This window comes from Centroberyx affinis, unplaced genomic scaffold, assembly GCF_046629955.1.
Source record: "Centroberyx affinis isolate AG114_WGS23_722 - 3 ecotype Tasmania unplaced genomic scaffold, CSIRO-AGI_Caff_v1 ptg000503l_1, whole genome shotgun sequence".
In the NCBI taxonomy this organism is placed as follows: domain Eukaryota; kingdom Metazoa; phylum Chordata; class Actinopteri; order Beryciformes; family Berycidae; genus Centroberyx; species Centroberyx affinis.
Genome location: NW_027279155.1, coordinates 885,866 through 912,143, shown reverse-complemented (window position 1 = coordinate 912,143; position 26,278 = coordinate 885,866). Strand labels below are relative to the sequence as shown.

At 41.7% G+C, this 26,278-nt stretch overlaps 1 protein-coding gene across 3 annotated transcripts in view; it reads left to right on the top strand.

Moving 5' to 3' along the window:
* kif1aa (kinesin family member 1Aa) overlaps window positions 1-26,278 on the top strand; it is a 37,995-nt gene that overhangs the window by 3,551 nt on the left and 8,166 nt on the right. For 2 of the 3 annotated variants that reach the window (XM_071517601.1, XM_071517600.1), the window contains exons 2-35: window positions 5,195-5,268; window positions 5,526-5,708; window positions 5,825-5,893; window positions 5,980-6,158; window positions 8,257-8,368; window positions 8,636-8,713; window positions 8,894-8,959; window positions 9,065-9,082; window positions 9,190-9,268; window positions 9,386-9,464; window positions 9,774-9,916; window positions 12,628-12,761; window positions 12,958-13,037; window positions 13,183-13,258; window positions 13,990-14,069; window positions 14,565-14,671; window positions 14,764-14,847; window positions 15,033-15,213; window positions 15,583-15,655; window positions 16,839-16,929; window positions 17,023-17,171; window positions 17,274-17,452; window positions 17,915-18,052; window positions 21,964-22,082; window positions 22,196-22,281; window positions 22,372-22,507; window positions 22,799-22,961; window positions 23,085-23,175; window positions 23,275-23,393; window positions 23,507-23,562; window positions 25,380-25,488; window positions 25,728-25,794; window positions 25,897-25,981; window positions 26,097-26,202. In XM_071517601.1, the coding sequence (XP_071373702.1) occupies window positions 5,195-5,268; window positions 5,526-5,708; window positions 5,825-5,893; window positions 5,980-6,158; window positions 8,257-8,368; window positions 8,636-8,713; window positions 8,894-8,959; window positions 9,065-9,082; window positions 9,190-9,268; window positions 9,386-9,464; window positions 9,774-9,916; window positions 12,628-12,761; window positions 12,958-13,037; window positions 13,183-13,258; window positions 13,990-14,069; window positions 14,565-14,671; window positions 14,764-14,847; window positions 15,033-15,213; window positions 15,583-15,655; window positions 16,839-16,929; window positions 17,023-17,171; window positions 17,274-17,452; window positions 17,915-18,052; window positions 21,964-22,082; window positions 22,196-22,281; window positions 22,372-22,507; window positions 22,799-22,961; window positions 23,085-23,175; window positions 23,275-23,393; window positions 23,507-23,562; window positions 25,380-25,488; window positions 25,728-25,794; window positions 25,897-25,981; window positions 26,097-26,202 (3,589 nt within the window). Of the gene's footprint in view, window positions 1-5,194; window positions 5,269-5,525; window positions 5,709-5,824; window positions 5,894-5,979; window positions 6,159-8,256; window positions 8,369-8,635; window positions 8,714-8,893; window positions 8,960-9,064; window positions 9,083-9,189; window positions 9,269-9,385; window positions 9,465-9,773; window positions 9,917-12,627; window positions 12,762-12,957; window positions 13,038-13,182; window positions 13,259-13,989; window positions 14,070-14,564; window positions 14,672-14,763; window positions 14,848-15,032; window positions 15,214-15,582; window positions 15,656-16,838; window positions 16,930-17,022; window positions 17,172-17,273; window positions 17,453-17,914; window positions 18,053-19,231; window positions 19,529-21,963; window positions 22,083-22,195; window positions 22,282-22,371; window positions 22,508-22,798; window positions 22,962-23,084; window positions 23,176-23,274; window positions 23,394-23,506; window positions 23,563-25,379; window positions 25,489-25,727; window positions 25,795-25,896; window positions 25,982-26,096; window positions 26,203-26,278 lie in introns of all 3 variants that reach the window. The other variant, XM_071517599.1, reaches the window with a different exon arrangement.

Below are 26,278 nucleotides of genomic sequence, written 5' to 3'. Positions count from 1 at the left end.
TGGACTTACTCAAAAGTCAAAATCTCTTGATATACTTTACCATCAGGTGTCTTGACCTTGTTACAACAAGCTATTAATGTCTGTCCAATGTAAGGGTAAATACTTTTGTCCCTCCCGTTTTGTTGTCATGGTAGCGTCTGTCTGTGTAGACACATTCTTGTGAACACAATAACTCAAGAAAAACACATAGCAGAAACTTCATACTTACACTACAGGTTCTTTCTATACATGATCTGAGTAGATTTTTGAACACGTTGCTGCATAAATTTGCACATTGATGAAAAACTGATCAATTGAAACTACCATAACTCATTAATACTTTAAGATACAGAGTTCATAATACAACCTATGTGTTATGTGAAGACAAGTGTGTTGACATAGAAATATTTGCGAATTAATGAATTATTAGCTTAATTAATGCCTTTATCAGCATAACTGGTTATGTTTTATATATCATGGTTGTTATGGCAGCTCAAGTGCCTCATGTTAAGATTTGTGGTAACAGGCAAGCTTGATACAGTTATATTCAAATCCACACCACCTGAGCCCAGTCCTGCTGCTGAGTATAGCATCCATGTTAGAAGCCAGGCTCTCCTCCAGTCTGTCAGTGGGTTGGCATCCCCTCTGCCAGACCTGCTGACGCAGCCACATTTCCTCTCCTATTGACCGGGGCAGGTCACCCGTGACAGTCTGACCAGCATCACTCAATCACAATTATGGAGTCCACAGCAGAGTAGACTGTATCGTAACATGAAGCTGAAATAGTATAATGACAAAAACGAAACAGCAGATAATTGTAATTATACAATAAATGATGTGTGGTGTGTGTACGGCTGGCACCGTAGATAGTGATGACGAGGTAAGGGCGCACACACTGAAAGTACACCTGCTGTCTCGGCACAGACGAGCCACTATTGTAACCTGTCTAATTAAGTTTGCCCTCCGTGACATGACATCCAGACCCGGCATCATCCATAAACTCAACACCTCGCATTTAACGAGCGTTTCCGTCATAAAAGGAGCAGACAGACAGAAAAGGGAGCATGATGAAGATTGGAAACGTGCTCTGTGTGCTGAAAACACTGTTCAAGCTAGCCCCAGGTGGAAAGTAATCTTACACGTAGGCAGTGAGCGCTACAATGTGATTTAAATACCCAGCCCTGCTCTGTCTCTCACCGCTTCTACTCTGCAAATCACTGCTTCTCTAAAGTAATTACTTTAGAGTCTTGTCTTTCCGGGCCGCTTGTATGAATCATAGCACAATCGGAGATGAGTAAGCAAAAAGATGTCATGCTGTGGAGACAATGGGTCTGGGTAAGAGTGAGATATCTTAATATCCGTTTGCGTGTGAGAGGTTTGTAATCAATTTTCTTTGTTTTGGTTTAACTGACGGCTTTCTACTGTGTGATAGAATAAGTCCAGATTTTCAGTAGAGTTTGGAAGCAGAGGCAACCTTTGCAGTGATAAAATACTCAAGCGATGTCACAGGTACTCGCCCAGATCAGCTGCTCTTTAACTGCCCAGAAAACCGACCCATCCCATCCTTGTTTCCACTACGATGCAACTTGAGACCCTCTGGGCCCTTTATTCATCCCTAGACTGAATTATATACGTCTATTAGGTAACCCGATTATTTAACCTATTATTTAAAGGGGCAATAAGAAATTCTTTTACTGGGCAAGTGTTGAAGCAATTACGAAGCTCACTGCAAAACCTATTATCATCCTGTATGAGCAGTGTGGCTTTCTAATGACCATCATATGTGCCAAGACTAGAGATTGTAAAAGATGACAAGGGTGAGCTGTCACTGCTACGAAAACATAATAAGTGGAGGGACTCTGATAATTAATAACTATAAATTGATGATTGATGTTTCCCCTCAATACTGAGTAGATATATAGATCTAACTGGGTTATCTAATACACTGATTTATTGAGTGATGTCATTTTACAGTAGAAAGGTAATTTCTGGTAAGAGACAATGGTGGGAAATGAGCTGATTTGCTGTTTAAAAAAAGGCGAGGTATAGATAGATTGACAGACAGAGCAACAACAAATCCAACACATCAGACTTTATATACATACAACAGATAAAAGATACAATTCAGATAAAATTCATTATAAATAGATAAATACAATAAAAAGTAGAAAATAGAAATGCAACTTATGAAGAGCATTATTTATGGAAAAAGTCTGTTGCTGATTTGTAAAACTCAGTAGCTGTTGTGGTTATAGACATTGGATACCGTGATGACATGCCTCCCCACTGTTAAAATAACACTACACAGTATAAAGATGAAAGAGAGTACTGTTTGAAAGCTATAGTGCATTTGTGTCCATATTTGGCTGCCTTCCAGTGATAGAGTGCGTGGATACAACATGCCTGGTAAAGGAAGTCTCATCTCTTTGTCATGGGTGAGGCATGGGCCTGAAACCCTAAACCCCAGTCAGCCACACTGGCCTATATTCCACAATTGGAAACACAGCAGCAGCGTAGAGGGGAAATAACAGAGTGTACACTCGCTTTAGAGTGTACTTAGCCCAGGGCTTCTTCTTGTACTATCGACCGCATCTCTGCATTAGGAGAGAAAATGGTGTCTGGAGCTCTGGGAGGGGGGAAGAGGCTTTTTCACAGTTGGCATCAGGATACACAAGATGTTTAGCTGTTGGGAGCACAGACCGCCAGATGCTGCAGTAATCGCACAAATACACCTTGGTGTTATTAATTAAAATCACCACACCTTGCAGTTCAAACTCTGAAGGGCATATCAATATTTAGGTGTGCGTAAATCCTGTACATGAGGGCTGTACGGCTTTGAAAACAGGCACAGGAAATGCGGCTCATTATTACATGCCCTCAGGGAAATAAGAGTCACTTGAATTCAAGTATCTGAGATTGCTCCTTTAACTACCCAGTGATAGCGTAAAATAGAATTGTGAAATGGCTCTTAAAAATATGAGAATGAAGTGGTTTTCTGCAAAAGCCTGATTACTGTTGCTATATGTTGATTTTCTATGGATATAGTTTCTATATATTTTTAGAAATAGGTATATTTCCTGTATATTTCTGTACATTTTCTATGGCATTTTGTGTTCACCTCTCTGCTTGTTTCACCTTTATCTATGCTTACATCCATCCAGTCCACAGGGTCCGGAAGTGGGCTTTTCTGATGGAAGGCCCATTAAATATTTAGTGCAAGTTCATTTCACACATTCTATCAAATTGGGGGCTTTTATCTTTTTATCTTTTATTTTATCTTTGTGGAATTGGTTTACTGGTGAATACAATGTTGTTGCATTTGAAGGATCTACATTTTTGCTGCCAGTTGCTCTATGTGGGAGGTGAGAATGAAAGTCACCTATGAAATCGCATAAAAGGAGATTTTAATGTATAAGAAATTCTGCTTGGCAGTGATGTAGATTAGTGACAATGGATTTGAAAGAAAGAGATTAGATTGTTCAACTTTTAGGGTGTGACTCAGACCTTCTCTGTAGCCCAGCAGCTATTTAAGCCTATGTTATATTTGATTTTCTTTTTTTATTAATTAGAATACATGCGCCACTCACCCCATAGCAGTTGTGCTAATGTCAACAGGGTTTCCATCCTTCATCCAGGTGGGAACACACACTGACTCAAACCCAACAACAACCTGTGGACGTTCCTTAAATCCTTTTTTCTGGTTTGAATTAAAACATCATAATGTCATGAAGTGAACCAGCTCATTTACAGCAATACAAAAACAAACATTCAGATTTCTGTTTGCTCTTACAGGTTTATTGTGTATACTGTGTGCCTGTGCTGTCAGAGTACAGTCGCAAAAGCAGTGATATCACAGTAGGAAAATGATTTGATCAGGAAACAATTTGAGTATGTAGGTTTGTCGTCGTGATACCTGTTTTGTTGGTTAGACTGGGAGCCTCTCTGAGATAAATAAATCAATCCCAGTTTGTCCTTTCAGTCTCCCAATGTCGATCGGCGTAAATCAATAAGAAAGCCTCATTTTGTAGGTCAAACCTCATTTTAATCTTATTAGTGTAGTGTGTAATGTGGAGAGTCTGTTCCTGTGTTTCCTGGTTAATGGTTGATGCTGAATTTAAGTCACAGTGGTTGTGTGCTAAAAGGACAGTGGCAATTTATGTCCCAGTTGTTCCACAATAAACAGGGACATAAGAAAGATTTACTTGTAGAACATTATGTATTTGCGTCCTCTGCTGGCACCATAGATGGATGGATGAATTGTCTCTGCATATACTGTGGTTTTACTCACTCTGCTTTTTTAGAAGCACAGTTGATTTTTACTGAAGCATCTTTTCCCCTTTAAAAAATGAAGCCCTTCTCCTAGTTGTTGTTGTAGAAACTCCTTTTAATGCCTTTAAATGCATTTTGACAACAAATCAGACAGCCATGTTTCATATTTTGATTGTTTGCCCTTCAAATCAGGGGTTCAGTTTAGCACACTGTGTCTTACTGTGTTTCAAACTGATCAATAATTCTCCTCACTCTCTCTGATAGCTGCAGTTTCAATCTTGCAGTGAAGTGATGAAGTGAGGGTAAATGTTTAGGCGATGCCCATAGTATGTCAGTGTGATTTGCCACCCAGAGTTTGATCCAGAGTATGTCTCCAACAAAGTTGAAATGAAACCTGTGCTCTTGACTGGCACGAATAGCAAGAACAAAAGGGCAGTTCAGATAGTCAGTTATTCAACAATCAAAAATCAAAACTGTTTTTCTAGTGGTTGTACAGCGCTGTGGATTCACTTTCAAGCTGTCTTCAATAATTTCAAAAATAAAATTGGTGTACTGTAGGCAAAGAGACTCTGAGCTGTGCTTAAGTTTGAATCAATTTTACATTTTGTACACTAGCATCTCAATATTCATAAGAACAAGCAACTGATGGCGTCAGATATATTATTACTATATGGATGATGTAGTGGGAAAAATGTCATCATCTTCCTCAAAATTCTAATGAGTTTCTAGTCCCAGTTTGTCTGTTGTTCTTCATTGACAGTCACCATTTATTGTGCTCTAGTGCAGAGACCCAAAAGCTAAGCATCTCTAATAGTGCAGAAAGAAGAGGTGACTAAGGCCCTCCTAGCTCTATTAGCACAACATGATACTGACCCAGCTCAGATCCAGTTTCCCATGGGCAGCTCTCACCCTGGCTCTGACCCTTGTTCCTTGTCCTATCTTTCAGCCATCATCAACCCCAAGCAGCCCAAAGAGAACAAGAGCTTCAACTTTGATTACTCCTACTGGTCACATACCTCAGTAAGTCTTTCTGCACTCCCGCAGCTTAAATGCTGCTGCTTTCCAGCAAACACTGACACTCCAATGAACACACACACACACACACACACACATACTGTACATGCACAAACAGTATAAATGTTTCATAAAAAGGACAGTACCGATTATTTAACATATCTGTGGACTGGAAGACAGCTGAACAATCAATACTTTCTGTTGTGTTTATCAGTTTCATTGTAAATTTGAAGATTTACATTGCTCATGGTCTCTGTTTACAGCCTGAGGACATCAACTATGCCTCTCAGATGCTGGTGTACAAAGACATCGGAGAGGAAATGTTGTTGCACGCCTTCGAGGGCTACAACGTCTGCATCTTTGCTTATGGTCAGACGGGTGCTGGCAAGTCCTACACCATGATGGGGAAACAGGATGTCAAGGATCAACAAGGAATCATTCCCCTGGTAGACTATACCTCTTTATGTTTGCTTGACCAAAGGTGCAAACTAAGAAACAATGTAACTGAGCCAAAGGAGAACTGAATCTGAAAATAATGCTCAATGTATTTTTCTCCTACCAGCTGTGTGAAGATCTTTTCACTAAGATCAACGACAGCAACAATGACAACAGCATGTCCTACTCTGTGGAGGTAAGCTTGGAGGCTTTCTGTTATTGCCTCTCCCTGAACCGGTTGTCTGTTTTGAATGATCAAGCTAACATTATGAATCTGATCAGGTAAGCTACATGGAAATCTACTGTGAGCGCGTGCGGGACTTGCTGAACCCTAAAAACAAAGGGCACCTGCGCGTGCGAGAACATCCTCTGATGGGACCCTATGTGGAGGACCTGTCCAAGCTGGCTGTCACCTCCTACAACGACATCCAGGACCTGATGGACTCTGGAAACAAGGCCAGGTGACGGAGCCACTCATTCATTTCAATCGTCTCACTCTGCTTGTTTGAGAGGGTCTGTTGAGATACAGATGGCATACAGTAGCACGCATGCATGGCTGTGAATGGATTAATTAATGACCCATTTTTTGTTCTTGCCAGGGAATTTACTGCATGAGAAAACTCAAAAAGAAGGACAAAAATAGATGGCATTTGTTTTGCGTTCAAATAATATCGAAAACATACATCAAACTTCTCAAATACATCAAAGACATTTTTTGGTGCAGAATAAAAGTAGGACACCCTGAATTGAAGAAGTCATAGCTGTGCGAATACACAAAAGCCAGAGACTGAAATACAAGCTCTACATTCTGTAGGTTCATCTGATTTAATTATTTATGTTCTACCTATTCACACTTTGAATTGTGCTCCTTGAATGTGTTTCTCAGACCTACAATAGAGATAGCAAGTCATGCTGCACTGACAGGATAAGTAACATTTCCTCATTGTAGTGCTCCTTTTTTGCTACTCACTTTTGCACAAACTGGTCGTCACTAGAAATTATTACGTTCCATTCTGTTTTATTAGTTTTAAATAATCCAAGCAACAGTCACTTACAATCAACCAACCAACCTAAACTGACTAGGGGAAAGAGTCTTTGCTCTGTCTCCTGCTATATCATCATAATTAATTGTACTTAGTAAATTATGTATGGAATGTGTGTATGTATAAATGTATGTAATGTAGGTTTGTATGCATGTGATTATGCAGTACACTGGTTTTTATGGGACTGTTCCCCAGTGCTGAAGTACTTAAGATCGGTCTCGAGACCACAGTTTAAGGGTCTTGGTCTCCTATCGTAATTTATGGTATTTTTACTCGGTCTTGAGCAAACAAAAGCAAAGACTTATTTCAAAGTCAAGTACACAGCTGTAGTGGCAGCCTCATTTCCATCATCTGAGACTAATTTGTTTTTCCTTTAAACTGTGATTGGGTCCAACAAAACCCTCTGTTAAAATGACAACAAATGATTAGTATCTCATATAAGTATTTCTTCAACATAATCACTACATTGCCTAGTGCTTCAGCTTATTAATTCAATTCAATTCGGTTTGATTCAATTCTAAGGGAATTTAACTAAGAATTGAACTAAACTAAGGGAAATTTTGTCTGCAGCCAGGAGTTTAAAAAACACCAAGTAACAAAGCCACAGTAAAACCACAATAAAAACAATACAATGAAACACTAAAGCCACAACAAATAGTCACGATACATAAAAAACATTCACAATGTCAATTGAGAAGTTTAATGTGCAAATGTACTGGGACAAATGAGTTCCTCATCCTCTTGTTTCTCAAGTTAGGCGCTCTGAAACAGCATCCTGAAGGCAGGAATTCAAAGTCAGCTTTAGTGGGTGACCAGGAGAGTCAAGAATGGCGATAGCTTTCTTGACTACCTGCTTGCTGTAGATCTGATCAAGATGATCCTGGTTCACCCCAACAGTCCTGCTGGCCACATTTATGATACAGCCTAGTCTGTTTTTATTAGTCACATTCAAATTTCCAAACCAGGCTGCCATACAAAAGGTTCAAACTGATTCAATAAAACTTATACAAAACAAGGTCATCATCCTACAGTTGACTTGAAAAGAACACAAATACTCTTGCATACAGGTTATCATACTGTATCTTACTATATCATAATTTCCTCGTCCATGGCTGATGTGACAATTTAGTAAAGAAATAATCCTAAATTAGAAGCAATAAAGTGTTTGACACGGTTTTGCTTAATTCTATGATTTCCTTCTATCATGCAGTAATCTCCATCATATGTCCAATTGTATTTTACTAAAATGCCTAAATAAGTTTGTTTTTTGTTTTGAAATATTAGAAAGGACGAGAAACGGATGTAAATTTTGAGCCCTCACTATGATGGCAGTCCAACATAATTACAGTCATGGTCATGAATTGGACTCGCATTGTTCTGGTCTCGGTCTTGACTTGCTCTCACCTTAGGTGGTCTGAAGTACAGCTTTGCTCATTCCCCTTTAGCAGCTCCGGTGGGTATATTTCAGTGGTGTTACATCATGCATTGTTGAAATGATGATTCATTCTCTCTGCAGGACTGTGGCTGCCACCAACATGAACGAGACAAGCAGTCGCTCGCACGCTGTCTTTAACATCATCTTCACCCAGAAACGCCATGACGCTGAGACCGATAACACCTCCGAGAAGGTAGTGGGGATCGTCTGAACAACCTGAGCGAACTCATTTCACATTACACTTTTGCTACTGCTTATCTGTGAGATGACAGTGATTGATCACAGTGATTTGAATCTTATCGTAAATAGGAAATCATTGATCCCTTGAAGGTCACAATGATAATGTGACATTGTGATGTTTTTTAATGAACACTGATGTTGGAGTTAAGATAAATGGCTTTCGCTTAGTTTGTTGTCAGCTCATGCATCACAGCTGTATTTATTGGATGTTCTGTCGCAGGTCAGCAAAATAAGTCTAGTGGATTTGGCTGGGAGTGAGAGAGCAGATTCTACAGGAGCCAAAGGGACCAGGCTTAAGGTGAAAATGTTTCCCTCCACTGCATTTTGGACATTTATAAACAGATTGCACTGAAAACAGATTTGCTTGCCTATAGGGGAAATAATTACTATGACTTTATCCATATTGAAGCAATTTAGAAGCATTTAGATACTGTATTTTCAATGCAAATATCCTCCTCTGCCTCTCGCCCGGTCACAGGAAGGAGCAAATATCAACAAATCTCTGACTACATTGGGAAAAGTAATCTCTGCTTTGGCAGAAGTGGTATGGAGATTTTTTTTATCAGTATATTTGCATACTGTTTCATAAAAGATGCAATAGATTTTATATAGGATAAACATGTTAATATTGTTGTCTACTTCATTTTAGGATTCTGGACCAAATAAGGTAATTTGTTCAAATTCAAATATTTTTTATTTTATTATTTCTCTTATCCATAATGCAGATAAATGCACAGATTTTTGTTATAATTTGTGTTTGTATTTTACACACAGAATAAAAAGAAGAAGAAAGTGGAGAGCTTCATCCCCTACAGAGATTCAGTCTTGACCTGGCTACTGAGAGAAAACCTGGGTATGAACGCAGTATTTATCTTATATGTGGCAGGCTGATGGAGCCCTAATGTTCCATTAGTTCTCCACAAAATGAATCCAAAGTGTTTCAATTAACTTCTTATCTGCATCGTCTCAGGTGGGAATTCCCGCACTGCTATGGTGGCTGCCCTGAGTCCCGCGGACATCAACTACGATGAGACCCTCAGCACACTCAGGTAGAGGACTGAGAGCAGGCTAACACACTTTCTGCTGCGTCTTTTTCCTCCCACACAGCTGATGAAAGTGGCACTGAAGGACATTAAAGCCACTGAGACCTCGGTCTTGCGTAACACACAATTATGGTTTCCTCAACGGCTTACATCAGTTTCACTCTTCAAACACCCTTCAAAAGTTGCAGCTGCAGTGTTTAGAATTGTGTAACAAAGTACAGGGACAGGTAGGTGTGTGTGTGTGTGTGTGTGTGTGTGTGTGTGTTGCTCTCTCCGCCCTCGCATGTGTCAAGATGCTCAAATATTCCTCTACAGGTATGCAGATCGCGCCAAACAGATCCGCTGCAACGCCGTCATCAATGAGGATCCCAACAACCGATTGGTGCGCGAGCTGAAGGAGGAGGTGTCCCGTCTGAAGGACCTGCTGTACGCCCAGGGCCTGGGTGACATCATTGAGAGTAAGGGATCATCTGTTGGGTTTATCTGGCTATTAGGGCTATCTCTAGTTTCCATTTCAAAAAGTCTTTAATTAGGGAGGGGATGATATATCGAAATGAAATATATCGCAGTACAAAAATGTGACAATACGTATTGTGGGGCAGAAAAGTGAATAGTGATATTAGCTACATTTTATTCTGCTGTAGTAATCACATATGAGACGGCTTGGCCATCACAATTTCACAATCTCTCCATCCAAATTATGTTATATACACTTTGTAATGACATTTTTAAATTGTTGTTTATATTGTAGCAAGCCAATGCTAGAAAGATTTGTGGCTCACAAATAAACATAATTCTGCAGTTATGCTTCGTTGTCACTGAACTTTTATTTATCACATTGTATGGCGGTTGTATCGAATAATGAACCCCATATCACGTATTGAATCATATCGTGAGATAAGAATATCGTCCCATCCCTATCTTTTTTGGTTTTGACACCACTTTTCGAACAGACTATTCACATTGATATACACAACCCCTCACTCTCTCTCCAGCCCACACATCACTTCCCACAGGCACTGCACTTTTATTCTCTGTATTCTCACGAACAACAATGTGTGTTAAAGTTATCACAAGAATGTTATCTTTCTCATACCTGTTGTTCTGGCTGGACCTGAGTGATTCAGTGGCAACACTGGTCAAAGAGAGATATGATTAGAAATGAAAACACATGGCTATGATTTATGCAGCTAGAGCATCAGAACTCAGTCGATCAAACGAATAATGCCCTTGCCCTTATGTTGACTACAATGCTCAGGTGTTCAGCAGACAACAAGTGAATGACTGGATCTAAAGGTGTTACCTTGTCTCTTTTTTTTCTTCCTCTCTGTCTCTCTGCCTCTCTATCATTCTTTATCTTCTCTTCTCCTAGCATATCGGGGGTCTGGCGCTGAGATAGCCGGTTTGAAATGTGTGTTTTATGGCTCTTGCTTTTGCTCTTGTTGCAGCTTAGCATCACCAGCGCTTACTGTTGCAGTACATAGTAGCTTTTCTGTGTTCTCTGCAGCACCGCAATATCATGATATCTTTGAATTGACCAGATTGGTTTAGATGATCAGCAATGATGTCTACTGAAATGGAAGTAGCTAATGTTTATGCAGTATAGATGACATCCGGGGCCTGGTTTTAAGGTGATTTATAGGCTTTATCATGTTGGCTCTGATCTTGATATTTCATGGCTGTACGTGCCATGCCTTGGTGCTGTAGAGATAGATTGTATGGCTTCATAGCTTTGGCTTTGGTGGGGCAAACTTAGGCATTGACACAATACAATACGCACAATTCTGCACCTTAATGAGATATTTTATGCCCCGATTAGCTCATCAGTTCTTCCATTTCCCAGTTGACTGTGTGAGGGAGAGACTGTAGCCCAACAGCTCCCATTCCTCTGGCAGGGTCGGTCTGTGACGACAAGCTCTATCGCCTCCTGTTGGCTGCTAGCAAGAGAAAAAAAAACATAGGATGATGATGCAGCCTTCAGTGAGCACAGTGGTAGAATGTAGGAGCTTGAAGGTAGTCATCTCCAGTGAGTTTATACTATAAATTGTTATAGTCTTTCCATAATACATGACGTTATTAACTGTACCACGAAGGAGATATTATGTGATCCATCTTGGCACATATCAGAGTGTCCAGACGGATGGGTGTGATACACTGTCCTGCTTTATTGCTCTGTGTTGCCATAGCAGCAGCTGCAGGGCTGATATTCTTTATCTTGTAGAACGTAACGGAGGCCTTAGCAGTGCTGAGTGACAAAATCTTAAACAGAAAATAAGGAGTGTGGTATAAAATCAGATTGTTTGCCAGAATCTCTGTTTTAATAAACAGTACACTAATGACTATCAAATAATTTCCACCTCTAATGGTTAATGGTCATATGGTTATCCATGCAAACCTTCCACTCTGCCAGAGAAGTGGATTTCCTCCTACAGTGATTTAGTTGGTAGTGATTATTTTTGAGGAACTCACTGAACGTTAAATGAATCTTGCCAGCTTTTAGATGTAATCTGAATTGCAAGTCCTGGCTCCTAGTGTTCTCTACAGGAAATGGAGAGAACAAATTAGTACAACTGAGTCACTGTGTGCTTGCACATAGCGCATGTATTTTTGGAAATTTGATGATTAATTCATTTTTATTCTAAAAGATGCTTTGATCAACAAAACCACTTGACTGACAATAGCAATCAATCCTAATCCCCTGCTAGTTTCCCTCTGAAATGGCAGATGCACAGTTTTGTGCGGCCATGTTTTTGTGATCTTGAATTGAATGTTCCTACATATAGCACTTTGCTTGAAGTTTCTATATCATAGCTGCATTTCTTTCAGTCCCCTTGTGGCTTGATGCCCCATTGTTGCATCTTTTAATTTGGTCTTCTTTGCGTGTGGCTTTCAGCTGGTGCTGCTCTACCTTTGTGTACTCGCAGTGAAAGTTTCTCTCTGTAAATTAGATTTGTTTCAAGCTACATATCTTCTTTCTCCTTCTTTTCTATTTTCCCTTCTCTTCCTTATCTGTCTGCTTCTTTCCGTTTCTTGCCTCCCTATCCCCGGCTACCCCACCCCATTTCCTGTACACACTCCGCACCCCCTCCCGCCCCGACAGACCTATCCGATTACAAGAACAATAACAATAAACGCCAAGCTGTGAATCAAAGGGATGATCTCTCCACAGTGACCAATGCCATGACGGGGATGAGTCCCTCCCCGTCTCTCTCGGCCCTGTCCAGCCGTGCCGGATCCATTGCCAGCCTGCACGACCGCATCATGTTCAGCCCGGGCAGTGAGGAGGCCATCGAGAGGCTGAAGGTGAAAGCACACCTCTTTATACACACACAGCTATGACACACTGCAGTCTGATTACATTAACGTATTGGATATTCCCCATCAGTTGCATATTGTCAGATCACATGGAAAATAATTGTTCAGTGCTACTTTTACCTGTAGCTCTTACAACAGCTGAATGAGTGTTTACTGTAACAATCACTCTCATTTGAAATATCAGGAAACAGAGAAAATCATTGCTGAGCTCAATGAGACTTGGGAGGAGAAGCTTCGCCGAACAGAAGCCATTAGAATGGAAAGGTGAGATATGCCTCTTTATCAGCCAGGAGGGGCGTTTGATCACATCAGTGGAGTAAACTGGGAGGATGAGAGAAAGAGCCATATACCCTCAGTGCAAATGAGTTTGGTTGGCGGTGTTGTCACAGCATTGTATTGTTATCTACAGAGAGGCCTTGCTGGCAGAAATGGGTGTGGCAATGCGAGAAGATGGTGGAACTGTTGGTGTTTTCTCCCCTAAGAAGGTAAGAAGATATAACCACCCCAGATCTCTTGAAAGACTCTGTGCTGTAATCCACGAAGTTGAAATTAAATATTCTTAGAGAGAAAGCATGCAAAAAAAGATTAAAAACAGAATTACTCATTAAAAATGTTTGTTCATTTGCTCCGAAGCCTTCAGATAGCCACAGAAAGCCCGAGCCTGTGTTTATTGACACAGTAGGGCTGTTCTCCCCCAATGAGGTTTGTAGATCTGGAGTGTCTAGTGTTGTATCCTTCTCTGAGTGCTCCTCTAAACACAACAGCGGCCTTGCCAAGGAAGATCAGTCGAGGGTTTCTCTCTTTCATTAAGTGCTATCTTAAATCTACTTCATTATTCACTGCAAACACACCCTCGCTGTGCTGAAGGCAGCAATGGGTGTAAACATGGGAAAAAAAAGATACTAGTACTGCCCCCATTTCAGTAATTTATGGCTGTTTGCCTACAGGCCAATGGTGTCTGACAAAGAATACATTAAACACATTGACTCATGCTGTGGAGCTGTGGGGAGTGAATTTGTCTGCATGGTTTTAACTATCGTTGATGATCCTGCTGAATGACTTTCTCTCACTGAAAGAGATTGCTTTTGAGAACTATGATGTGCAGTGTATGCATATGTTATATTGTAAATAACATATGGAAATTAAATTATCTATGATCTATGCATTTTACTAACCAAGTTGCTACAAACAGTAAATCATTCCGTGTCTGTGTTAGACTCCTCATCTGGTGAACCTCAATGAAGATCCTCTGATGTCCGAGTGCCTGTTGTACTATATTAAAGATGGAATCACCAGGTTAGAGATTTTCAGATATTTTACCATGAAACCCTATTTAGTGATTACAGTAAGGCGCCCCCTGTTGAAAGACTGGTGCAACAGCACGAGCTGTTGATTTAGAGACATTTTTCTCTCTCAAATCTATTGACATAAATGTTGCTACATGGACTTACAGAATGAAAGCAAAGTATTGCTTTCATTCTGTCAGTCCAGAATGCATTTTGAGGCTGTGAACAATTTTGTAATTTTTGTTCAGAGTGACCTAAAATAGACTCGAATTTTGAGATATGATGGTGAAAGGAGGTTGAAAAAAGCTTGGCCTCTGAATTGGAGTTTGGAGTGGCTTTGTCCATGCTTATCTTGGTCGTTGTGTTATTACAAAAAGGTGAATGCAACAATAAATTACTTTTTTTATATCAAAACAAAGCTTGATTGTTGACATAATGGCATAATGGCAAATGGCATCAGTTTGTTGTTGTTTACCATGACATCATATTGTCTCTTTATTTACAGGGTGGGTCGTGTGGATGCCAGCAGTCGTCAGGACATCGTCCTCAGTGGCCACTTCATAAAGGATGAGCACTGCACCTTCACCAGTACTACTGGTCCCATGGGAGAAGGTGAGCTGTCCTCCCCTGTAGGACTGACTGTGCATCACAGGTTAATGTTGTTGGATACGAAGAGAAGTCTCATTATCTGCTCTGTTCCTAAGCAGCCGTCATCCTCGAGCCCTGTGAAGGAGCTGAGACTTATGTCAACGGAAAGAGAGTGACAGAGCCCACCATCCTCAAATCAGGTGAACTACATCTCTTGCTCTCTATCTTTCTAAATTCCAGTCTCTTTTCCTTTTGCGTAGTATGGAGCAGTTATTCTTGTAACCTCTCAAGGTGTGGCATATGTGTATATATTGCTTATATCTTTGTATTTGTTATCTGAATACATTCTGATTTTTGATACCTGTTTCTGGACCTGCTCTTGTAGGAAACCGCATCATCCTGGGGAAGAGCCATGTGTTCCGGTTCAACCACCCTGAGCAGGCCAGGGCAGAGAGGGAGAGGACGCCCTGCGCTGAAACCCCTGCTGAGCCTGTGGACTGGGCCTTCGCCCAGAGAGAGCTGCTGGAGAAACAAGGCATTGACATGAAGCAGGAAATGGACCAGAGGTACTGTGGGGAAAGGACACCAGCAAGCTTTATTCATTCAAGAACCGGAATAAGAAAGGCAATGTAGATAGAGGAGAGGGCTTTGCCACCAACATATTGTAGAAGAGAATGACAAAGATATAGAAGGTGGGAAGGGGAGGAGGGTAATACTAGTCTAGCCACAATCTGAGGCTCAACAGCTGCTGTCACATCATACAGACCCACAGCACCATGACTAGTAACCCCTTTAAAATCGATGGCATGGTAAATGGTATCCTGCTCCAGAAACTTCAAGGCACTGGAGTGAATTAAAGCCAAAATAGTGTTTAGTTTGAGGTGATCTGTCACACATCTTAAGCCTATCTTGTTCATCTGTGTTTATGTCTTCAGGCTGCAGGAGTTAGAGGACCAGTATCGCAAAGAAAGAGAGGAGGCCAACAACCTTCTGGAGCAGCAAAGACTGGTAGGTTAATGGGTGGATTTTCAAGTCTCATCGCCCAAAGACTGTAGGCTGGAGTGTTGTTTACAATCACCGTTAAAGACAGTAGAGATTGTGTACTTTCAGGTGATGTAGAACATACGGTTCTTCTCACTGTTAACGTCTTTATTGAGTGTGAGTGGTAGGTGATGGTTGTGGCAGTCGGCATGGGTCCCAAACACAGAGGGGCCCAAAAGCTAGGAGGGGGCCGAAAATATCCTGATTAACTGTGGCACATAAACCTCCATTAATTTGATATTGGGACACTTAATGAATCTGATATGCTTGTATTTGATAAATATTGATTTTTCTAGATGTCTGACACATGAATGCAGAAGTCCTCCCCCATATACCTCACATATGTTTTCCTATTCATGCCCCACCCATATGTTCTTTCTGGGTTTCCTGTGCTGTCTGGTAACGGTGTAAGAGGGTCATCTACTCACGTGTTAGGGTTATGTTGTTAGGTTTTAAAATATTTGAAAACACTGTTCACTGTTTTTTCCATTTTTCTCCATTTCTCAATTTTTTGCACTCACAAATCAGACAGTAGGCCTACAGACTTGAGTCCAAGCTGCCTAAACAAATGCTATTCAATGACAGTCAAAGTCTATATAACAGACTTTGTATAATTTCTTATAACTTCTTGTCTCTGTTGGGTGAAACCTTTTAACTCCAATTTTGGTGATTTTCATTTTTTTTAAATTTCAACTGAAGTATTGCATTCTCCTCTATGGGTTGAACACTGGGATTTCTGAAACCTTTTCAAAACCAAGTTGATAAACTCAAAAATGCATGGTCATCAAGCTAAAAATAACATGTTTTTCTTAGTTCTAAAGTTGACATTTTGGAGATTTGGAGTTTTTTTCCAGATCTTGAGAATGTTTTGCTACCAAATGTATACTTGGACTCATTAATTGCTTATTTGCACCCAGTTGTATTTATTTTCACCTCTCGTACATGGAATTATTTTAAATGAAAATTAGCCATTTGTTTTTCCAAGCTTCACATATATATTATATATTTTGAATGAGCTTTGACCCACTATTTCAGTTTATATCAATCATCCAGACAATTCACTCATCCCAATCACTTCTACTCCTGAAGGGTTTGGTGGTGTGCTATGCCAACACTTTCTCACATGGGTCAAAATTAATCAATTGTGTAGGATTATGAGAGCAAGCTGGAGGCTCTTCAGAAGCAGGTGGACCGCTATTACCCAGAAGCCCCTGAGGAAGAGGAGGAGCCAGAAGAGGAAGGTAAAGTAAATTATGGACACATTTACACAATTTGATGTTGTTAGTAAGCAAATCTTTGGTATATGATCATCTTGTATCCTCTTTGACCCACAGTGCAATGGACAGAGAGGGAAACGGAGCTGGCTGTGTGGAGCTTCCGTAAGTGGAGGTGCTACCAGTTCACCTCTCTGCGTGACCTGCTGTGGGGCAATGCTATCTTCCTCAAGGAGGCCAACGCCATTAGTGTGGAACTGAAAAAGAAGGTTCCAGAAATTATTGTCCTCTAAACTTCATTATATCCACAGAACCGTGACTGTTTTAATATGGAGCTCTGACTGCACCGTGTGCTTCTTGTTGCCCTGCAGGTCCAGTTCCAGTTTGTGCTGCTGACAGACACTCTCTACTCCCCGCTGCCTCAAGACCTGTTGCCCCCAGAGGCGGCCAAGGACAGAGAGAAACGACACTTCCCACGCACTATTGTGGCTGTGGAGGTGCAGGACCAGAAGAATGGAGCCACCCACTACTGGACATTAGAGAAACTAAGGTACAGTGTTCTTAAGCATCAAGGCCAAGACCCAACCTTGGGCCGCTTAAAGATTAAAATGGGACCCCAAATCATTTGTGCAAATCGTGTTTTCAACAGCTGAACATTTTTAATTTGGTATAAAGCTTGACAGTATATGCTAATACGTATATTACCATAGCCTTCCCAAATTATTTCAATGTAGGATAGCCTGAATAAAATACTGCAAGATTTAGCTGAAAAACAGTATAATAAGGCTACACTTGATTCTCTTAAATATTTGTATCCCTAGAGAAAGATGAAAGCCTCAGATATACAGTAGAAACAAATCAAGCATTATTTTGAATGTCTGTGTTATGTCTGTTATGAATGATAATTTTCACAAAAAAGTAGTGTTCACTGTGAGAACATTTCCCATTGACTTAATGATATGCATCTTTTTTCCCAGTGGTTTGATGTGATAATTGTTGCTGCTCCCTGCAGGCAGAGGCTTGATCTCATGAGAGAGATGTATGACCGTGCTGCTGAAGTGCCCAGCAGTGCCACTGAGGACTGTGAAAATGTCATGACCGGAGGCGACCCCTTCTATGACCGCTTCCCCTGGTTCCGTCTGGTTGGCAGGTAAATGCAGACCAGGAAGACCAGTGGCTCTATGCATGGCCAGGGTCAGGTGGAGATGAATGTCCTGCCCATTCACTATAAACACCAAATCAAAGGTCCATAGCAGTGAGCAAACATCAGCCAAACTGACCTGCATTGTTCAATCCATTGTAACTGGTGTATTATATAACTTGCTATAATGTAAAACACAGCAACTTTTGAATTTGAACTTACTTATATGACCCATATGAAGGAAAACCTATGGGTGATAATGGGAGGTTATGGAGTGGTACCCAAACTGCTGATTATTGTGTTGGAGGAAAACTGATGGACTATAATGACTTTGACACCAGCAGGATGTAGGTTGCATATGCATTCTCCTGACTTGATTCTGTTGTTCCCAGTCTATGCTGTGAGTCTATGCACATCACCATCATACTACCTCACTATTTTCTGCTCATTTGAAAAGCCTTGACATTTGAATTGAACGGCTCTTTGGGCATCATTTATCAACCAACATAGGTGATCACATTCTTGTCTTCAAATAAGACCTGTGCCATATCTTAACAACATGTGACATGTATTTTTTGTAACTGATGAGTTTTAACTTAGTATTGTGTCAACCTTTAACATTTTACACATTCTCTATAGATTAATATATTGATAAATGAGGCCCCTTATTCTTGTTCTTGCTTGTTATTTAGAATTCTTTGACTCTTTTTCTGAAAGCCAATGTGTATTTCTGGTGAACATGGACTTGCAGCATTAACACAACCAAAGCAAACCATACCTGGCTCCTGTGGTAGCTGGAGGTAATTGACTTCTCTGGAAGCGTGTCTGTTTGCCACAGGGAGCCCCGACTATATCGTAGGTCTATCAGCCTGACTGATTGGCATCCTGGTGGGTTGGCAGACTAAGGCGTATACCATGCACTTGCAGCATGGGGGGTGGAATCCTACTCATGATCTTCGTAGCTTGTCTTGCACTCTCCCATCTGTCCTGTCTGTCTCCAGAAATGCTATCTACTGAAACAGAAATGTCATAAAGATAATTTAGAAAAACAGCCCATTTTGGCTCAGAGGGAGCCAGGTTTTCTCCAGTGGCCCAGAAAATCTGGTCTTCTACCCCCCTCTTGGTTGAACAAGTGTGTGCTTCTATCTAATTGTACTAACCTAGTTCCCATGTCTCTGGCTGCACCAGCAACCCCATTTTCAACACATGCATGAGCGAGCGCATGAGTGACCCTACCCCGTCCCCGACCCTCTCCAACTCTGAAATTACTGAGCTGGCTGACTCGCGGCGGGAGGGGCGAGGGGAGGAGGAGGAGTTGGAGGAGTTGGAGGACCTGGAGGATGATATCTTTTTGGACGACCCGTGCTCGGAGCTCGGGGGAGAGGATGATGATGATGATGATGATGAGGGAGAGCTCTGCCGAGGCTCCAGCGAAGGCCAGGATCCCTTTTACGACCGCTCACCATTATTCAGTGTAGTGGGAAGGTTGGTGAGGTTTCAGGAGCATGCTGGTGGAGGAAACTAGCTCTTTCACGCTGAGACACAGGGTCTGCTTCCCTTGAGGTCAGCACGTATAAAATGACATACAAGCAGATACAGTGCACATCACAGATACAAGATGTTCTCACTAACTTCTCACTTCTCTGCACAGAGATGGACATGGGAGTGTGTTGTGGACTGTGTCTGCATGGGTGGGGACAGCACACAGAACATGCACATGAACTTCATGTTACTGTAACACATCAGTACCGGACTGTCTTTTGTTTACTGATGTGGCAACCACACTTCTTAGGTCCACGTTAGCTTGGTTTTGGTTTTACAAATGTACATTTTTCTTGGGATTGTCTTGTTGGGGCGAGTAAACTATTGCTGTAACTGCAACATGGAGTTATTGGGGACAACATCATGTCAGCTGGATAGCTTCAATGGAGAGATGAGAGACAAACATTCCCTGCATCTGATTATGAGCTATTCATTTTGTTCACAACTTAGACACTCCCTGCCTTTAAATTCTTGCTGAGCCCTCCAACTTAAGCTAGCCACTCCAGTTACGATTCCCTGCCTCAGCTCTCACTGTCACAGTCTCTCAAATTTTTCAAGGAAGGATGTTATTACCAACAACTAGTCATGCCATCCTGTCAAACCCCTACACTGAATTTTTCATAATGCCTCTAAATGCAACACTGAGTGGACACTGGTAGACATTTCTGGGCTTCTAGGTTTATCTTTATCTTTTCTGCACTCTATATTTAATCTCATCAAATAAGACTCTTGGCTGTTTTTATGTTTTGCTTACTGTTTTATACACAATGTTAGGCTAAATGCTTATCCAATTGTATTTTTTACACAAGTTCTTTGAATCAGCCAGGGGTGGGTCAGTTCATACGATTTGCTTCGATAGAAATCCAAGCAATGTTGATGCTCAACGGCTGCTTGAGGTGTGTGTCTCACTTTTGTGTGTGTCTAAATGCAAAATAGTGGCTTTTAAAGGATATCATTCGTTAGCCAAAGCACTGACATGTCTCATGGAGTATATTCAGATCTGATTTGCGTAACACAGGAACCCACAGCTAAATGTTCTCGTCATGCTGTGAAACCTGAATAAGTATGAAAGAGTCTGGAAATTATTCATATGAAATGGCAAACCGGTGTTCAAGGAAGACTCAAAATCTCAAGATGAAAGAGCTGGTTTCTACTGCAGCTGTCTCTTTTAGGCATGCCAGAGCACAAGTCTTTTAATTTTGACCTTTTTTGTCAATTTTTACTTGAATACGTCTGATGATGAACTAGTGCCCCTCTTTTGCACAAATTAGCACTCCGACCCGGGAGGTGGGCTTTGATTTCTGATGTCATTCTTTGGTTTTTGGTGTAGCATACAGTATGTCAAGCTGTTGGCAGTGTTTATTCAAGCTGAGCCATGTTCCGTATGATTATTTCTGTTCCATTTGCTTTTGATTCCTTTGAGTCAAGAAGCTGAAAGCATTTTTGTTCACCTTTTTGTCCTGAGCATGCCTTCTTTGCACCTCACCAATCTTGTCATAAGCCTTTCCCTTTTAACACTCTTCACCCTTAAATGTCTACCCCCATTGGCACATGGAAAATGTGGTCCTTGACTGCAAGTTCAAATATCGTAGCTAAGCACTACAGTTTTTACAAACCAACAAAGAGAAACAATTCTAATGAAGATGTTCCCACATTTATCTGCTTGAGCAGTAGGGAAATGTCAAGCCTATGTCACTCCCACTGATAGGCCATTTGCAAAGTGTTTTCAAATATGCAAGTGCAAACTATTTACAAGAGTAAGATGCCCTACCTCTAGTGCTCAGTGTGGCACTGTTTATTGGATATGTAGTGTAGCTACTTTGTAGTGCTGCTCACATTGAGGCACTGTCATGTTGTGAAAGCTAATCAGAGTACAAACATTACCAAGGAACACCAGGGAACATCATTTTCAGGGATGGAATGCCATGTTCAAATGGAAAATATCAGTCAAATAAATGAAATCTTCAAGCATCTGTTCTCCAGCTTAGTACTGAGCTGGTGTCGAATGTTTTGTGATCACCTGAAGCATCGGTAGTTTCACCTTACACACATGCTCCTTAGCCTCACCAAGCTTTCATCAGCAAGACACGAAGGTTAATAAATACTGCATGTGACCCATAATTGTCCTAAAGATATCATCATCAATAGATGTTGAGGACAAGCCCCCTATGAAGCGATAGTAAAGGGCAGCCATGGCCATCGCGAGAGCAGTCCCAGCTTCTGTTTGGTTGCTTTGCAGCTCTGTGTTCTGTTCATCCAGTGATATTTTATCAAGTGTGAGCCTTCTCCTCAGCTCTGTGTTGTCTTTAATCCTTTCCCATTTCTCTCTCTCCTTCCTCTCTGTCTCCCTCAAACTATCTTTTAATCTATCTATCAAGGGCTTTTGTTTATCTGAGTAACCTGCTGTACCCAGTTCCCCTTGTCCACCGAGTGGCCATCGTCAGTGAGAAGGGAGAAGTGAAGGGCTTCCTAAGGGTGGCGGTGCAGGCCATATCAGGTAAGGCCTGGATCACACTCTTGATGAGGCAAAGGACAGTGAGGGATTGGAAGGACAGGCTGTGTGTGACTTCTTGAGGAAGTGAAGTGAAGGTGCTTTGTGTTTCCCTCCAGCTGATGAGGAAGCTCCCGACTATGGCTCTGGAGTCAGGCAGTCCGGCACTGCCAAAATCTCATTCGAGGATCAGCAGTATGAAAAGGTAGGCCTAAAGAAAATCAATACAGGATTCAAACCACTTCCCCCACCTCTATTTACTAACCGCAGTGTGTGTTGCACCTTGCCGTTTCAGTTCCAGTCAGAGACCTGCTCTGTTGGACTGTCCCGTACGGGGGTTTCCCAGGAGGAGCTTCGTATTGTGGAGGGGGAGGGCCAGAATGCAGAAATGGGACCCTCAGCTGATGAGGTCAACAACAACACATGTGCGGGTAATTGTATTTTGTGTGTGTGTGTGTGTGTGTGTGTGAGAGAGAGAGAGAGAGTGTGTTGTATCTGATTGTAGCTGATTTTTAGATGTGAAGCAACTCATGGACCTGTAAATATAACTCACTCACTCACTCACGGTTAGCCTATCTGACCCCTAGTGGCCGTTAGGGGTCTACAGACGACACACTGAACCAGGATCATTCACTCGCCTCCTTTCCGTAACACTAATGAACTGTATAGGCTGCTTGGCATCAATGACACTGTGCGTCCTTGTTATTTTCCATTCCTCACAGCTGGTTCAGAGGAGCTGGAGAACCCGCTGAAGGCTGGTGTGGACGGCCCTCTGGACGGAGCTCTGGAGCACCTCAGGATTGGTAATGTTTTTACCTTCAGAGTGACTGTCCTGCAGGCTTCCAGCATCTCTGCAGAATATGCTGACATCTTCTGCCAGTTCAAGTAAGTATGTTTCTTCACAGCATTCCCATTGTATACCATTGCTACTGTGATTGCCAATACTTTCTTGGTATTTCTTTTGCAATTTAATTTCTAAAGTACTGTTTTTTATACTGATAATTTCAGTTTCATCCACCGCCATGATGAGGCCTTCTCCACCGAACCCCTGAAAAACACAGGCCGCGGCCCACCTCTCGGCTTCTACCATGTGCAGAATGTAAGAAGCATCAGCGGAGATCCTGTGCAACAATGTCATGGTTTGACAAGTTTCGGCGAGTCTTCAAGTACTTAAACCATCCCTTTACTGGTTTTACAGATTGCTGTAGAAGTCACCAAATCCTTCGTTGAGTACATCAAGACCCAGCCGATTGTGTTTGAGGTGTTTGGGCACTACCAGAAACAGCCCTTCCCTCCGCTCTGTAAAGACGTCATCAGGTACTGAGGCAGCTCTGAAGGCTACTGATACAGCTGATATACAGACAAGGATTGTATATTGTTAAATCTTCATAAAATGACCCATCATTATGTATTAATCTTTCCACAACCAGTCCGCTGCGTCCCTGCAGAAGACAGTTCCCAAGAGTGATGCCCCTGTCCAAACCAGGTAAATAAATTCACAGTTTTATAAGCAGAATGAACAAAATATTGTTAACTTCAGAATGTTGCAATATTCTTATACTTTGGTGGCTCTCCTTGGCTGAGTTACCTTGCTTGAATTCCACCATGTATTTTTGTTGCATAGTCTTTGTACTGGTCTACCTGTAAGTCATGTCACCTTAGCTTCATGTTGTTGGGTGGGAAGCAGCGGACTCTGACACCTCGCCGGACCGGGACAAAGCTCTGGACCTGATCCGATACCTGGTCCCAGATGTGTTCAATGGGTCACTGGTGGACTCGCTGTCAGGCCACGCTCTGTCTGCTGCTGGCATGGCTGCTTCCTTCCTACTGGAAGGGGATGAGCAAGCTCAGTTGCTAGCTCCACCTATCTCTATCTGCTCAGTTATTAAAGCTCAGAGGCCGGGTTGGTTAATGATGTTAGATCCAAGAGAATCCCTGTAACTGAAAGCCTTTTTTATATCAGGTGTTGAACTCTGTGTGGTATAAGAAATACTTTGCAAAGCAAAATGCCTGTTATGCCACACTGCATAGGACATATTTACTCATGAACTAGTATAGCAAAGAATACAGTGTGTTTTAACCCCAAAAAATGCAAATTTCAGTCATTAAGGGGTAAAAATCTAACTAGTTTGAAAAACAAAATTAACTGATATAAAAAGGAAAGTTTTTGGTTTCTGGATTCTACAGTTGGATTGGCTCTCTTGTGTACTGTGTGTCCACTGTCTACTTGCGTGGTTGATTTTCCTTGCAGTTCCTCCTTGAACTGGATCTTTGGGCTTTTCTGCTACAGTAGTGGTCATGAAAAATATTCTCTGGGACGGGAAGGTTACCTAAAATTAAAATACACTATATACTGTATGGATTATATATTACACTAAAATACACTATATACTGTATGTGTTATGTTATATTGCTGCTTGAGCTTGAGTCAAACTCCAACTCTGCATGTGAATATGTTTCTTTCATTCACACTCTGACTCTTAACTCCTTTTGGGGGAACTGGAGAAAGAATTGGAGAAATGCAGTTAGTCCATATTGTTTTAAGGATATATTGTTTATAGTCTTTGATCGTTACTGTTTATAGATAATAAGGAAACACTGATACTGTTAAAGGAGAATACCATTGTGTTTAAGTTTGTGCATATGCTTTTCCTCTTGCCTGGGACAGTTCAATCAATATTTGTGAACACAAGCAGATTGGTTTCAAAGCTAGAAACCACAGAACCAAAACTGATATCTGTGATGTAAAGCCTGACAGTATAATGATTATTTGAGCTTTTCTGCTTAAGTTCATTGTATGGGCAGTGATAATGAATCTGAGCCATACAATATGACCCTATTCCCAGAATATACTTGGGACCTCTCACAGTCACATTTTCCATTCTCTCCAGTATATTGTCAGTGCTGCTGTACATCAGCATGATACATCACAGATTCAGTGGCATTGCTCTGTCATTTCTGACTGTTGGGGGCAGTGGTGCATTTTTACTAATACAAAAGTGAACTGTCAAAGGTTCTAAGGAAAAAAAATACTGATTTGAGTATGGAAATTTAGTGGTATTCCCCTTTAAGGGAGGACTGCAGAGTCATTGATAGAAATGCTGATAGAGAGGTCCTCCTTCCACAGGACTGAGTGGTTCCTCTTTCTCCCTGCATCACTCTGATTTCCTTTCCTCTTCCCTTTCTCTTTTCCTTGTAGGGTTGGAGCTGTTCTCAGCTCCCCCCTGCTACCCAGCAGTCTGCTGTCAACTTACCCTCACTCTTTCATCCTGTCTACCCTTCTCTATCTCCTTTTCACCACAGTACCTGCCACCAAGCTGACAGCCTTGACCCGCCCCATGGCAGGGCCCTGCCACTGCAAATATGATCTTATGGTTTTCTTCGAGATCTGTGAGCTGGAGGCCAATGGAGAGTGAGTATCTTATGTCACCCCTAGCCAAGTCATCTCTGCATCCAGTGTTCAGTTCAGTTTCACTAAGCAGATGCTTGGGATCAATTGGCTGAGCTTTCCATGAAATTGAATATTTTAGAAACAAATATCATGATCCTGCTACATGTTGGGCCAGAGCAATCTCACCATAACCATTCCTAAATTTACTGGCACATGGCCTGTTCAATGAAGGCTGAGTTTTTGTCTGTGTGTCTTCTCAGCTACATCCCTGCGGTGGTGGACCACAGAGGAGGGATGCCTTGCCATGGCACATTCCTACTGCACCAGGTATGTCAGTCACTCTGTGAGCCAACCGGTCGACCAGAAGGACAAATGTTAAATATTTGGTAATGCTCTGAGCATAACCACATCATCTCTTCACCCCTACAGGGCCTCCAGAGAAGAGTCACTGTTACTATCGTACATGAGTCAGGAGGTGACATTGAATGGAAGGAAGTCCGTGAGCTTGTTGTGGGTAAGTTTGGTTCTGAGGCTTTCACAACTTGAAAACCAAACATCGAAGCCAAGAAGGCACGATGGCATTTCACCCTCCATGAGCCTTCCTCACTGAGGTCTTTGTGCTTTCCCAGGACGGCTCCGCAGCACTCCAGAGGCTGATGAGACCATCATTGACCCCAATATTCTCTCTCTCAACATCTTGTCTGCTGGGTATGTCAGGCCCCTGCAAGATGACAGGTATGTACTGGTGTAAACATCTGATGGAAACCCATCGCTTTGTAACAGCGAGATCTGTACAAAAGAAGAACACCAC